Below are 14,195 nucleotides of genomic sequence, written 5' to 3'. Positions count from 1 at the left end.
TCTAAGAATGAGAGGAGAAATTTCTTAGCCGCAGCAGGTTCTATAGACTGAGGGAGCCCCCGCCTGGCAGGGATGTCACAGCCACGCCTGGGGGAAATCCCTGTCTGATGTGGGAGGAACAGCTCCTGCCCACAGGGAGCTTTCAGTTTTCTGGGGTGGGGCCAGTCCTCAGGAGCTTGGCTGGCGGGGTGTGGTGCACGTGATACACAGACACCAGTTACCTCCTCAGGGGAACCATAGACATCAGAAGGGAATGTCTCTCCTGAGCCCCAGTGCCTCACCCAGGTCCTGGCACACAGTAGGGGCTTCATAAATATTTGTTGAATGAATGAAGAATTCTCCCAACCCATGCCCACAGCAGTGGGGTGGTTCCTGGCCAGCAGGGGCTCCAGCACCCTACCTGCCCCTCCCAAGCTCCTTGGATCCCACGGGAGTGTGCACCGCCCTCACCCCAGGGGCTCCCCAAAGTGAGCTGTGGAGGGGAGGAGCAGGGCAGAGGGCACAGAGAGATGATGCCAGCTTTTCTCCTACCCCGCCCTCACCCCAGACCCCAATCCCAACTCGGAGTCCAGCCTGGGCAAGCATGCAGGTCGGGGCTGGGAACTAAGGCAGGGTGACCTCTGGTTTCTGGCATTGGGGGCTTTTTGGGACTAAGGCAGAGAAGCAGGCCAAAGAGGTGCTGATCAGTACTCCTTAGGGGGACATTTGGATGGTTGGGAGATTCCTGGGACCCAGAAACTTGAGGACACTTGTTTCTGGGGAGGTAAGATTTGGATCTTTTCCTGAAGCGCATTGATCTCAGGGGTCTTCCTGAAGGGGCCAACTAGGGAGAGGCCTGTGGTTCTCCCACACCTCCCCCAGGACAGAGTCCCTTAAACAGCCTTTTTGTTCATTCATTCATACATTCATTCATTTATTCACTTGCTGATCCCTCCCTCACTGCCGCCGTTCGCTGGGATGACCCGGCTCCAGGCCAGGTGATAAAGGACTGCAGCATCTCTTCTGATCTCAGTAGGAGCATACCTGTTCCAGTGCTGGCCCTGCCACTGGCTCACCGTGTGACCTTGGGCAAGTCACTGACCACTTTGAACCTCAGTTTCCCCATCCCTACAATGGGGATAACGGTAGCAGCTCCCTCCCTGGCTACTGTGAAGGGTATGAGATGATGCCAGTCCTCGGTGAGAGAGCTTCAGAGGGGGAGCCACCATGATTATTGCTGCTATTATTATTATCAGTATCATTTTTTAAAATTTTATTTATTTTTGGCTGCGTTGGGTCCTCGTTGCTGCACGCAGGCTTCCTCTAGTTGCGGCGAGTGGGGGCTACTCTTCTTTGTGGTGTGCGGGCTTCTCATTGTGGTGGCTTCTCTTTGTTGCAGAGCACGGGCTCTAGGCACGCAGGCTTCAGTAGTCGTGGCTCGCGGGCTCATTAGTTGTGGCTCGCGGGCTCATTAGTTGTGGCTCGCGGGCTCTAGAGTGCAGGCTCAGTAGTTGTGGAGCACGGGCTTAGTTGCTCCGCGGCATGTGAGATCTTCCCGGACCAGGGCTCGAACCTGTGTCCCCTGCATTGGCAGGCGGATTCTTAACCACTGTGCTACCAGGGAAGCCCCATATTATTGGTATCATTCTGAGGCCCCTGTGGGTTGGGTAGGGAGTGGCTGGCCCCAAGGCCCAGGCCCCATGGCCAGTGTCACACTGAGCCATCCCGACAGGCCAGCTTCCTCGTGGGGCTTTAGCCATCTTGGCCCCCATCCCTCTTTTTCAAGGCATGTCAGCTCCTTCAAGGTGTCTCTGGCTTCTAGATCAGCAAGAAATCCTTCAGAGAAAAGTTAGAGTTGGGGACAGAGCTTGGAGTGGCCATCCGGTGGCAGGGCCTGGGCCTGGCCCCCCAACCTGCAGTGTGAGCTGGAGCTGGTCCCTCCTGCTCAGGCCTGGTTTCCCCAGTTGTACAGCGAGGGGCGGGGCTGGACGTCCTGCCACGGCCTGGACGGGGCCCTCTGTGTGTCATCCTGTTAGAAATGGGTTAGCTCCGAGCCTATAATCACATCTGCCCTGGGAAGAACTAACAGCGTCTCTGTAAATTGAGCTCTAATTGTGGCTTTTACTGGAGTCAGCTGCTCCCCCATTCCCCCCCCCCGCCCACTGCTCTGAATCAGCGAGGTTGTCCCGGCCTGCCCTGCCAGGCCCAGGAATCCCCCAGGATTGTTCTGGCTCCCACTGAGCCAGCGATGGGTCAGGGACTAATGTCCTTCCAGGACCTACTGTGCAGGAGGCTCTGAGCCGGGTGCTTTCCATGCAGTGGACTCCAGGTCATGTGACTACAGCTCTAGGAGGCAGGGGCTACTGGGGCTGTTTTTGCAGAAGGGGAAACTGAGGCACGGGGCAGCGAAGTCACTTGCCCAAGGTCACTCAGCTAGGATGTGGCAGAGTCTGGATATAAACCTAGATCTGTCTGATTCCGAGGCTTTGTTCCCGGCCTGAGGCGGAGGAGACACGCCCCACCCCACCAGGGGCTTCGAGCCCCCCAGCTGATGCTCCTTCCCCACTGGCGTTTGCTGACAAGGTCAGAGGCAGCTCCCCTCCTCAGGCGGGGCGCAGGCCTGTGGTTTCCCTGTTTGTTCTGGAGGTCCCAGCTGCTTCCCCAAGGAGACAGCTAGTGGTTCCCAGGCCACGGCCCCTCGGGCGGAGCCAGACCGCGACTGGCCGGCCTGGGAACACTGCCCGCCAGCCCCACTGGGCTCCACCAGGCCCTGGCGCTGGGTGGTCTGGGCAGGGGCCGGGGAGGGCCTCGATCCTGGCCACGGGGCAGGAGCCACAACTGGTGCCAGACTCGAGGCTGCCCTGCCAGAGACCTGGAAGGGTCCTGAGGCCGGGGATGGCTAAACTGGGGCAAACATTGCCCTGGTGGGGAGCCCAGGAGGGAAGGCCCCAGGCCCCAGTTCTCTCTGAGGACCTCAAGAGAAACATCCACCCCCTTCAGGATTGTCATTTTTGGGTGGCTGCCACTCAACCACTGAGTTGGTTCAGACAGGAGCCCTCCTTAGAGGCTGGTGGAGAAGCCAGGGTTGACAGGTAGAAGACCTAGCGTCCAGCCCTGCCCTCCTCTGGACCTCAGTTTCTCCATCTGTACAATGGGCAGGGGTCAGGACTCCATGCTTGACCAGGGCTCCGCCAGCTGGGCAGGCTGTGGTTGTGGGGTGGGCAGCCCAGGCTGGAAGGATCTCAGTTGTTCCCAAAGTCATTTTCAGGGGCTTCTTCTTGTCCCCACCCCCAAGTCTTAAAGCCCCTGCCCACACCTCTGACACAGCCCCCTCTGTTCCCCTCTCCCAGGTGACTGCCTGATGGAGTGGAAAGAGCTCGCATGGGTTTTGGAGTCTGACAGAGCCCAGTTCAAATCCTGGCCACTGGCTCTCTGTGATTTGGGGCACGTTTCATCCTCTCCCTCCCCCATAGCTTTAAATGCCATTGTGACGCTCATCCTTCTACCTCCAGCCTGGGCTCCTCGCCTGAACTCCATCCAGACTCTTTCCCAACTACCTACCAGCATGTCCACTCCAAAGTCCAATGGGCATCTCCAAGCTAACGTGATCCAAACCAACTCTCTATTTTCTCCCCAGGTCTGCTCCCCGATATGCATAAATGGCGTTCCACCCAGGTGCTCAGACCCCAAACTGAAGGGGCATCCCTGCTTCTGCTGGTTCCTCCGCTCCCTGCATTCAGCCCGTCAGCAAGCCCGGCTGGCTTTAATTCCCAAACGTGTCTGGATGAAGCCCCTTCCCACCACACTTAGCTAGTCCAAGCCATCACCACCTCCACCCCCAGCAACGGAAAGGCCTCCAGACTGCCCTCCGGCATCTGCTCCTGACCCCTGCATGGGAGCCAGAGCAATCTTTCCATAAGCTGGATTGTGTCGCTCCCTGCATCTAACCTTCCCGTGTGACAGAGGAAGATGCAGGTGCCTATCGTGCCCCACGCAACACAGTTCCTGTCCACCACTCCCACCTCATCCCATCCACTGTCTCCCCTTTCTCTGGGCTCCAGCCACATTGGTTATTTCTGTCCCTCAAATATATTAAGAGTATTCCTGCCCCAGGGTCTTTGCACTTGCTTTATCCTACTTGGAATAATCTTTCCTCCAGCTCTTTGAAAGGCCACCTTCTTACCGACTGGGTCTCAAACCAAATGTCACCTCCTCAGACAAGTCCTCCCTGCCCACCAGCTACAGCAGGGCCCCCAGTCACTCTCTGGACCTTGGTTTTCTTATTTGTAAAATGGGGCCAGTGCCAGTGCCCTACCCAGGAGGGTGGTGAGAGATGGCTGGCGGGGAGGGGGTGCTGAGATGCCAGCGTGAGGCAGGCACTGGGCTCCTGTGTCCTCCTCTCTCACTGGCACCCACAGTCCCAAGGCATGGCTGACCCTGAGCTGGCTGGACCCAGGGTCAGGAGACTGGGAGAACCCTTTGCCCGAGGTGAAGCTGGGCTCCTCTGCCCGTTTTACTGTGTGACTTCAACTTGGTCTCTGACCCTCTCTGGGCTACCTTCCTCCCTGGCCTGCAGAAGCCAACTCCAGCCCTGAGCTTTGTCTGGGCGACAATGGAAAGAGGTCTGTCCCCAGGAGATCCCTCAGGAGGGGAGGGATCAGGGCAAAAGGCCCATTCAGCACTGAATCTTGCCTTGAGGTTGGATGTCAGGACAGCACCTGTTCATACCCTGAGAACAGGCAGCAGCTGCTCAGGCCTTAGCCCTGGAAGGGCTCTGGGAGAAGAGGGAATGATCACACCTTGAGCCTGTCCGTATCCTGCCCCAGAGCCCTCTTCTCATCCTGACCCAGCCCCCCTCCTCAGGGCACAGCCTCTTAGCTACCACTGTTCCCCAGCCAGGTCACCTGAATGGGCAGGAGGCTGATTACAGGGCCCTCAGCCAGAGTGTTCAAGCCCAGGCTGACCTCAGAGACCCTGGGGCCACCAGCCCTGGCCTGGACAGGGGGAGGGAGGGGGAGGGAGGGAGAGGCAGGGGCTCTGCCCGAGGCTGCTGGGCACTCCCCACCGGGACAAGGGCACAGGCCCAAGAGGTCAGGATCTCCTGACGGACGCCGGCAGCCCTGCTCCCTCGAACCTTTGCAGAGTTACAATCCCGACTCCCCCTTTCTGCCCGGTGCGTGATTAGATCCTGTGCTCCGCGGCCGCACCGCCTGCCTTCGCGTCCTTCTCATCTGTTAGTTGTGGGACTTCACAGAAGTTATCAGATTTCTCTCTGCTTCCTTTTCCTCATCTGTAAACCAGAGACAGTAACAGTCCCTGCCCTCTGAGAGTGGTTGGGCGGATAAATGAGTTAAGTGCACTGTGAAGCACTAGGAAGGATGCTGGCCCTCAGGGAGCACCGTGGAAATGTCCACGGCTGTGCCTATAGCCAGTGTTTCCACCACCTCAGCGATTCTAAGCCTCGGTTCCAATGGGCAGGAGGGAGAGCCAGCACTGGCCGGTGGCGGCCCCCTGCCCCGCCTGCCCCTGCTGGGCTGGTGGGTCATGTGCGTGCCCCCCATCCTGAGGTTGCGGGCAGATGGCTGAGGAGCCACAAAAGAGCCTGGAGCCATGATCAAGGCAGCATCACAAGGAGGCCCCAGGAAGCCACACAGGAACTCGGAAGCCCAAATCCTCTTCTAAGAACTTAATCCCCCACCCCATCCCCAGATCGGCTGGTACTAGATCTTGGTGGGAGGTCTCGGGGTTAGCCATCAGGGCTAATTATAAATGCTGCTGCTTTGGGGATCTCACTACCTAATCGAAGGGCGTCTGTGGCTAATGGGGCTGGGGTTGTTTTCCTTGGAGAGATTAGAGCCTCGGAGGGGCTTGGAGGAGGTGGACTGGGGGTCAGTCAGACCTGGGTTCAACTTGCAGCTGTCACTTACAAGCCATGGAACAGGTCCCTGTGCCCTGCCAAGCCTCAACTTTCTAACCTGTAAAATGGGGATGATATTGTCCAGCTCACAGGATGGTGGTGGGGTATGTGGATGTGTCTAGCATCTGGGGATGCTACTAACCATCCTACAACTTCACTGCCATGTCTTGGGTGCTTAGTAGGGCGTGCGGTGCATTGTAGGTCCCCTGCTCCCTCCTGCCTTCAATCTCAGAGCAGTAAGTTTGCCGACAATCTATCCACTTACATGCTGGTCCAGTTTCCTTCTTTACAAACAGGACTGAGACTCTCAGGCACAGGTTTGGGGACTGCTTCCTCCTCCCCACCTCCATGACCCCAGCTTCACTTGCCTGGCCTCTTGCAGCAGACTCCTTGTTGGTTTCCCAGCCTCTAATTCTTCTCAAAGCTGCCCTCAAAGCTGGCAGCCAAGATGATCTTTCAAAAATGATGCTCATGCCCCAGCTCCAGAATCTTCCATGGCTCCCCAGGGTCTTCAAGGTCAACCCCCGGCTTCTTGGAATGGCATTTGAGGCCCTCCTGCCCATCTTTCCCACAACATTTCCTCTGAATTCCCCTCTGTAGCCTCATGCCTGCCTCAGTCCTCCTCGCCTTGTCAAGCCCCAGTTCATTCTTTGCCTTCTGTCTCTGTGCCCACCCCACTTGTGCCCCCAGATGGTTAGGTGCCCCCTCCATGCCCCCACAGTTCCTTGCCTCCCCACCACCCTGGGATTCCCTCTGGTGGTCTCTGCCATGAGATATGAACTTCCTGAGGACGGAGCCTTGGGTCTGTTCGCAGTTGTCTCCCAGGCATGGCCCAGGCTGTGGCCCAGAATAAGGCAGGGGCAACAAGCTCAGTTTCCACAACGACCAGACAGGTAACACCAGTCAAGAGGGGCTTTGCATAAGGGTACAGGGAACCCTGGGGACTGAGGCAAACAGGAGAGGTACCCCCAAGATGGGCAGCCGTCTCAGCTCCAGCTGACTACTGCCCTGCAGAAATGTGGGGCAGTGCCAGCACACCTTCCAATTTTTCAAAAAAAGCCAGAAATCCAAATCTTTTGTGCAAGTTCCCAATGTTCTGAAACACTGTGAGGATACTCAGTGACGTCTGGGGAGCATGTGAGTTGGAAGGTGCCCTGAGCATAAGCGAAGCTGAGACAAGACAACCCAAGCTTCCTACACCCCTTCCTTTCTGTGGAGCAAAGGTGCTCACTGTTGAGTGGGGTGGGGGGCAGCGATTGTGTCCCCTAGAAATCTAGTGAGGAGGGGCTGGGCATGTTGCTAACCATCCTACAATGCACAGGACAGTCCTCACAACAGAGAAGCACCCAGCCCCAAGTGCCGGTAGTGCCGCGGTTGAGAACCTGCTAGAGTTATTGGTGGGAAACAGCCACTCAACTGAAGACTACATTTCCCAGCCTCCTTTGTATTTGATGGGATCATGTGACTAGTTCTCACCAATGCACTGTGAGTAGAAGGGACATATGTTACTTCCAGGAAGAAGTGGTTAAAAAGTGGGTCCCTCCCACTCTCCTCATTGGTGAGCTGGTCAGAGAGACGTTCTGGTTAGATAGAACATCTGGAACTTAGAGGACAGCAGAGCCACATAGTGGAAAGAAACTGGGTCCCAGGCACCTGACCAGAGGCACCACCAGATGTTTGAGATAGAAATAAACTCTTATTGTGTTAAGTTCTAGATTTCTCTTTAACAGAAGACAGGGTTATCTGGATGACTAGAAGAGGATTTGTCAGCTTAGCTTCAGTCTTCCTCCCTGAGAAAGCATCTTACTGTCACCCTTAGCTTCTAGTTCTGTGGGTGGATGGGTGGAGCTGGGACCTCTGCCTGGACCCCTGGCCTGGATTAGGACTCAGAGCCACCAACAGTTAGAGTAAAGGGGTGATGAGTGATGTGAAGGTGTGGGGTCCAGCCTGGGTGTGGGAGGCATGGGGAAGACTCTGGAGCAGTGGCACCTGAGCATCCTTGATTATTCTTGAAGCAGACATCAGCCCACAGCCTGGACTCATGGCAGGAGGAGCTCCTTGTTTCTCATGGGATCCTAAAGGCTCAGTATGTGTTCAGCATGGTGCTGGGACTGTACATTCAGATGCAGGAATGGAACATCAGCGAAGTTAAAGAACTCTCCTGAGTGCATAGAAACGAGAAAGTGATGGAGCAGAGACAGGAACCCCTATCTCTCTGACTCACAGCCCATGCTTTTGAACCACATACCAAAGTTTAACAGATATGATGGTGCTTTGTTTGTATCCTTTAAGCATTTACTGTTCTAGCACATGCTTGGGAGCTTTGTCTCAGCCCTTCCAGGGGCAGGTTGGAAGGGCCAGGGTGTTCATTTTCCTGGGAGCAGCCCTTAGCCAATGAGGGATTAGAGCTGGAGAATAAATACCCTGGCTCCCTCGCCCCACAGTGGTATAACTCTGAGATACATCTTCTACACAGTTTCCTGGAGGCCCACAGTGGGACTGAGCCCTAGTTGTCCAGAATGGTAACCTGCTTAATAACATATCCTTGCCTTTCCATGCTGACTTCCCCACTCTGCCTGGTGCTTTCTGGGTTCCTTTTATAAACTAGCTGTACTCAGATCCTTGTCACAGAGTCTGCCTCTGGAAAACCCAACCTAAGACACAAAGGATGGTTTGCATACCCCAGAGACATGTAAATTGATTTTGGGTGGTACTAGCGAACATTTTTAAAATTTATTTTTGGCTGCGTTGGGTCTTTGTTGCTGCACATGGGCTTTCTCTAGTTGTGGCAAGCGGGGGCTACTCTTTGTTGCGGTGCGTGGGCTTCTCATTGCAGTGGCTTCTCTTGTTGCGGAGCACGGGCTCTAGGCACGCGGGCTTCAGTAGTTGTGGCTCGCCAGCTCAGTAGTTGTGGCACACGGGCTTAGTTGCTCCACGGCATGTGGGATCTTCCTGGACCAGGGCTCGAACCTGTGTCCCCTGCATTGACAGGCAGATTCTTAACCACTGTGCCACCAGGGAAGTCCCTGGCGAACTTTTAAAAACACACTGCTTAAATGTGAATTTAAAGAAGTGTTTAGAGGGACTCCAGGGGGTAAAGACTCTGTGCTCCCAGTGCAGGGGATGTGGGTTTGATCCCTGGTCAGGGAACTAGATCCCGCATGTATGCCACAACTAAGAGTTTGCATGCCTCAACTAAGAAGTCCGCATGCCACAACTAAGGATCCTGCATGCCGCCAACTAAGACCTGGTGCAGCCAAAATAAATTTTAAAAAAGAAAAAGAGAAGTGTTTAGGAAATGATAGTACAGAGATATGACAAAAATTATGAAGATGGTATGAGAATAACAAATGAAAATGCTGTAATGTACAGTTGAAGATGAGGTCTCTGTCCTGGCGAGAATGTAGGCAGTAGTTTAATTTGTTATCCCAGCATCAGCTCAGCTGTGCTCCCCTTTTTGCCAGGACTGCTACGAAACTCAAAGAGAAATCTGCTCAGCTGCATTTTCATTCTTGAAGGATGTCTGCTTCTGACATACAATTTCTCATCTTTCCAAGTTCATATTTAACTGGCCCCTGTTATGAGTCATTAGTACTGGCTGCCTCAGAGCCTGGTTGGCAGGAGGTTGGAAATGCATTATAAATAAATAAAGGGTGTCATTAAGTATGGGAACTTTGTAATCAAATTCCAGCTCCACAACCTGAGGGACCTTGGGCACTCACATCACCTCCTGCACCCTTGGCTTCATCATCTAGAAATGTGGATGATGGAGGCCTACTTCCTAGTGAGGATTAAATGAACTGAATGCATACAAGCATCAAGCACAGAGATTGGCAGATGGTAAATGATCAATATTCATTGTTAGGATTAGTAACATTATTGGGACTTTGATTCTAATTGAGGAAAGAGGAGCAAACTTGGGGAACTCTGTATACCCCCAATATCAGGTGTAATCTTGAGTCTGGTACCCAGGCTTGACAATTAGGAATGGAAAAATCACAATCATCTAGGCTGAAGCTCTGTGAGGGCAACCACTAAATTCTTAGGACCTAGTACAGTGCCTGGCTCAGACTCAATGCTTATTGAGTGAATGAATGGAGGAACAGCTACAATGGGCCAGGGTGGGCAGTTGTTTGTGGGTGCCATGCAGCAAGGGTGTCCCGGTGCCCTTGAAGGCCTTCCTGCCGTGGGTTTCAGGGCACAGAGGCAGTCTTCTTTAATCCTCATGGCAACCCCAGAGTGGACTGTCTCCCATTTTACAGATAAGAAAATGGAGAGGCAGAGACACAAAGGACTTTGTCCAAAGTCATCCAGGTAATGAGCGGTGAAGTCCCCAGGTCAGCAGGAGACCCCTTTCTCCCCGTCCAACCCCACCTGTGCTCCTGCGCCCTGAGTCCAGTTCTTCCCAGAGAAATGATCTTATTTCAGTCTCTTCCTCACTGACCCCAAAGACTCAGTCCTGTCCTCAGAAATATTTGGAAAGTTTTATTTAAATGTTTTGTGTTCCCTTTTAACCAACATCAAAAAGAGAAAAATTTGGGGCTGTTCCAAACAGGAGAGTCACTTCAGAGAGGAGCTGGCACGTGTGTTCAGAGCTGGGAAGTGTCTGCTTTGCCAGGCTGCCCTTCCCAGCCTGGGCCACCCTGGGCTGGACGGCCAGTCCCAGGAGCTGACTTCCTGGGAGCCCCAGGCGGCCTTGGAATGAGTGAGCGAGCAAACCCCCATCCTGAGGAGGAGGACTTGGTCTCCCCTGCAGTTAGGACTGGGCTTGGGGACACGGACATGAGTCTGGTGGGCCTGGTGGGTTCCAGAGGGAAGGAGAGGGGAGTGGGAGGGATGTTCCGGAATGTTCTGTAGAAGCTCCAAGGCCTCTGGGTCTGGAGAAATATGTCTGCTAGAAAAATAAGATGCTTTGAGAAGTTCTGCAGTCTATGCTCTCTGCCTGCCCAAGAGAAACCTACCCTGTTGGCCAAAGGGGCAGCGGGTGGGGGCAGAGGCTGGAGGCCAGCAACTGGTGGAGGTTTCCAGAGGGGAGCGAGGTGGGCAGCAGGCAGACTTTGGTTTCCTGGGTCCCCTTTCTGGCAGCTGCAGAGGCTGTGGAGGCCTCTGCCTCCCGCCCCTTGAGGTGTGGGCTGCCGGGGAGTGGGCAGCACTGGGAGAGGGAGGCCAGCCATCTGTCGTGGGCTGGTAGATGCCCAGGCCCTGGGCCCTCAGAACAGGATGGCCAGGGGGAGCAGGGCCAGCAGGAACAGCAGAGGGCCTGGGGAGGGGCTGCCTGACAAGCTGGCAGAGGCACAGTGGTCGCGGTTGGCACCGATGCAGGCTGCATAAGCCATCACGTGGGGGATGTAGTTCTGCTCGTGGACGCCGTGCAGCAGGTGTGCCATGGGGCCCTTGGCGAAGACGGCTACGTCCTCCCCGCCATGGGTCTCGTGGCGCAGGGGCACGGCGGACTGTGCCTGGTAGTTGTTGTGAGCTGCGGGCCAGAAGAAACACTTGCTGAGAGCCTACCAGGGGCCTGGCACTATGCAGTAGCTTCCCTGTGCCCCTTCCAGGTTGGCTTGAATGCCCCTATTTTATAGAAGAGGAAACTGAGGCTCACTGGAGGGAAGTCGTTTCGCACCAGGCCACAGGATTTGGGCCTGAGTCTGTTCTGACACAGAAGCCTGCACTCTCAACCCTCAGACCTCATCCGATTAGAATGAGGATTAGAAGGGAAGAGTCAACCCAGGAGAGCCTCTTACCATTGGCTGTGCCATTAGGCCCCCAGGGACCCCTGGGGACATCATGAACAAACATCCAACAATATGGAATTGGATAAGCAGACTGGGAAGACTCACACACTGGAATATTATACAGCCAGTAAAAATGACAGTGTAACATAGCAAGCACCTGCACGTGCCAGGCACCATGCTAAGCTCATCAGATCTATCTAGTCCTTTAGACAAACTTAGGAGGTAGATATGGAGGAAACGGAAGCTGAGGAAGGTGAAGTTATTTGCCCAAGGTCACAGAGCTGCTAGATTTTAGGAGGGATTTAAATTAATGTTGTTCTGACTCAAGTCCTGGCTATTCTGAGACAAACCACCCCCCCAGCCTTAACCACAGGACTACACGGTTTCCAAGCTCATCCCTAAAGGGGTGCCCTGTCCCCTCCCAGCTCTGGGCCTCGCAGTCTTACCGTAGTCCACCATGGAGACGTTCTCTCGCTCACCACCCACCACCTTGTAGCCAGGCCCGTTGCCGTACAGGATGGAAGTGAAAGGCTTCTTGTCTGTGTCACTCACCATGGGAGCCAGACCTGCACAGGGAGGCACTGGTCCAGGGGTCATGTTGGAGTACAGTCCCCAGCCCCCAGCTTGGCAACCCCTGGGTCCCGTTTCAAGGAAGCCGCCTTCCAAACCCAACATTTCCAACCAGCCATCCTTCAGTTTTCACTGTGCCCACATCCTCCCATCTGTTGGTCTGTCCTTCCATCCTTCCATCCATCCATCCATCCTCTCCTCTCCCCTGTCCATTAATCCATTCTCCTTCTCATTTTTCTACCCATCCATCATCCAGGTGGCCACCCATACACCCACCCAGGCATCACTTCACTCCATCCCCCATCATGTGTTCCCCCACCTGTCAGTGACTTCTCCTCCCTACCCAATTCTGAGTCTCACACGTGCCAGGCCCTGGGCTTGCCAGATCTCCCACCCCACTCCTGCTCCCAGAGGGAAGACCCTGGGAGTGCCCAGTGCCCACCCCAATGGAGGCCCACCTACCAAAAATAGAGTTGCCACGGGGGGTGTACCCGCCAAAGGTAAAGACGTGGGAGTGGTCAGCGGTGACAACGGTCAGCGTGTCTTCCACGGAGGTCATGGTGCCTGCCTGCCCGATTGCCCGGTCCATCTCCACCGCCTCGTGCAGTGCCTGCTTGGCTTTGCCCTCATGGTGCCCGTGGTCAATCCTTCCCCCTTGGGACACCAAGGCAAAGGCCTCCAGTGAGGGGGCGGGGAAGGAGATCTGACCCCCAATTCCTATCCCGTGATGGCCAGGGGATTCCCCTGGGCCAGGCACCACACCAGGCATTTGACACAGCCATTCGACCTTCACAGTACCTCAGAAGGCGAGTTGTTGGACCCCAGGCCCACGCATGAGAGTGCAAAGCCAGGGTTTAAAGCAGATCCACCACCCCACTCTGCTCCCAGCACTGCTTCTTCAGCTGCTTGGTGGCCCTGGAGACCTCGGAGAGGTAGGGAAGGGACCCAACACGCCTGAATGGCTACTAGGTGCCAGGCATCATAAGCTGATGTCTTGTTTCCCTTTCACAACAACCGTGGGCAGAGATGGGTATGATTAGCCCCGTTTACAGATGGAGCACCTGAGGCCGGGAGTGGGAAGTGATGTGTCCAAGGTGGGATCTGCTAGGATTTGAATTCAGGTGTGACTCACTGTAAAGCCCTGTTTTTCCATCTCCGCTTTGAATACATCCCCTCCGAGGGTAAAGCACGCTCCTAAAGGGGAAAAACCCTCCATGCCTGGGCAGAGCCTACAGCAGCCTTCCATAAAGGCCTGGGGAAGCCTGCACCTCATGCCACCTCCCCCTGATGAGCACAGGAGGCCTGCGCTAAGCCTGGATTAAAGGTCACGGCTAAGGCTGTGTGACTTCAGAGAACACCTTCCATCTCAAACAGGAAGACGATGCCTGGTGGACACTCCCAACTCTGAGGGTCCTGAGCCTGGGCGCCTGGCCGCCATCCTTCCTGCGAGCCTGGGCCTCACCACTCTGGCCCGGCAGGCTGGCAGGGTGGGTCCCTCCTTTGTTGTGGCTCTGGGAGCAGCTGGTCTGGCAGGCCTAGTCTTGGCCCCGCTCACAAAGAGTACCGCTCCCGGGGGAGCCCGTGCTCACCACCACTGGTTCCTGGCTGGTTCTTCGGCATCAGAGGCCCGTTCAGGGCCAGGCCGAGACCGCCGTGCTTGAGTGGGAACCCCGGGGCTTGGCAAGAAAGCCGCCGAGTTGGGCTGGCGGCCGCTGGCCTCTGGAGGGTGGAGGGGCCTGAGCGTGTGCGTGTGTGCAGTGAGAGGATGTGTGCAAATACGTCCGTGTGTGTGTGTCCATTTAGAACATGGAAGACAATAGTTGTTAGAACCTTGGAAGATTCCAGAAACTTTATCATTTCCTCTCACTTCCTATTGTGATTGACGTCGCTACTGTGTAATCATAATAATGATAATAACAGAAACATCAAGGATTTATTCTCTTTTGGGCCCTGTTCCAAGTACATTATGTCTCTGAACTCAGTGGATGCTAATA

General features: G+C 55.1%; 1 protein-coding gene across 3 annotated transcripts in view; it reads right to left on the bottom strand.

Moving 5' to 3' along the window:
• Positions 1–10,366: 10,366 nt before the first annotated feature.
• The window catches only part of ALPL (alkaline phosphatase, biomineralization associated), a 59,081-nt gene continuing 55,252 nt past the window's right edge, over positions 10,367–14,195 (bottom strand). For all 3 annotated transcript variants that reach the window (XM_082614517.1, XM_082614518.1, XM_082614519.1), the window contains 3 exons: positions 12,664–12,855; positions 12,078–12,197; positions 10,367–11,372 (listed from right to left, as the gene is read on the bottom strand). In XM_082614517.1, the coding sequence (XP_082470643.1) occupies positions 11,107–11,372; positions 12,078–12,197; positions 12,664–12,855 (578 nt within the window). In that variant the 3' untranslated portion in view covers positions 10,367–11,106. The remainder of the gene's footprint in view (positions 11,373–12,077; positions 12,198–12,663; positions 12,856–14,195) is intronic.

The sequence above is a fragment of the Mesoplodon mirus genome, assembly GCF_964341445.2.
Source record: "Mesoplodon mirus genome assembly, chromosome: 3".
Taxonomy (NCBI): domain Eukaryota; kingdom Metazoa; phylum Chordata; class Mammalia; order Artiodactyla; family Ziphiidae; genus Mesoplodon; species Mesoplodon mirus.
Note: the sequence above shows the minus strand (reverse complement) of the source record. Positions and strands in the feature narration are given on the sequence as shown.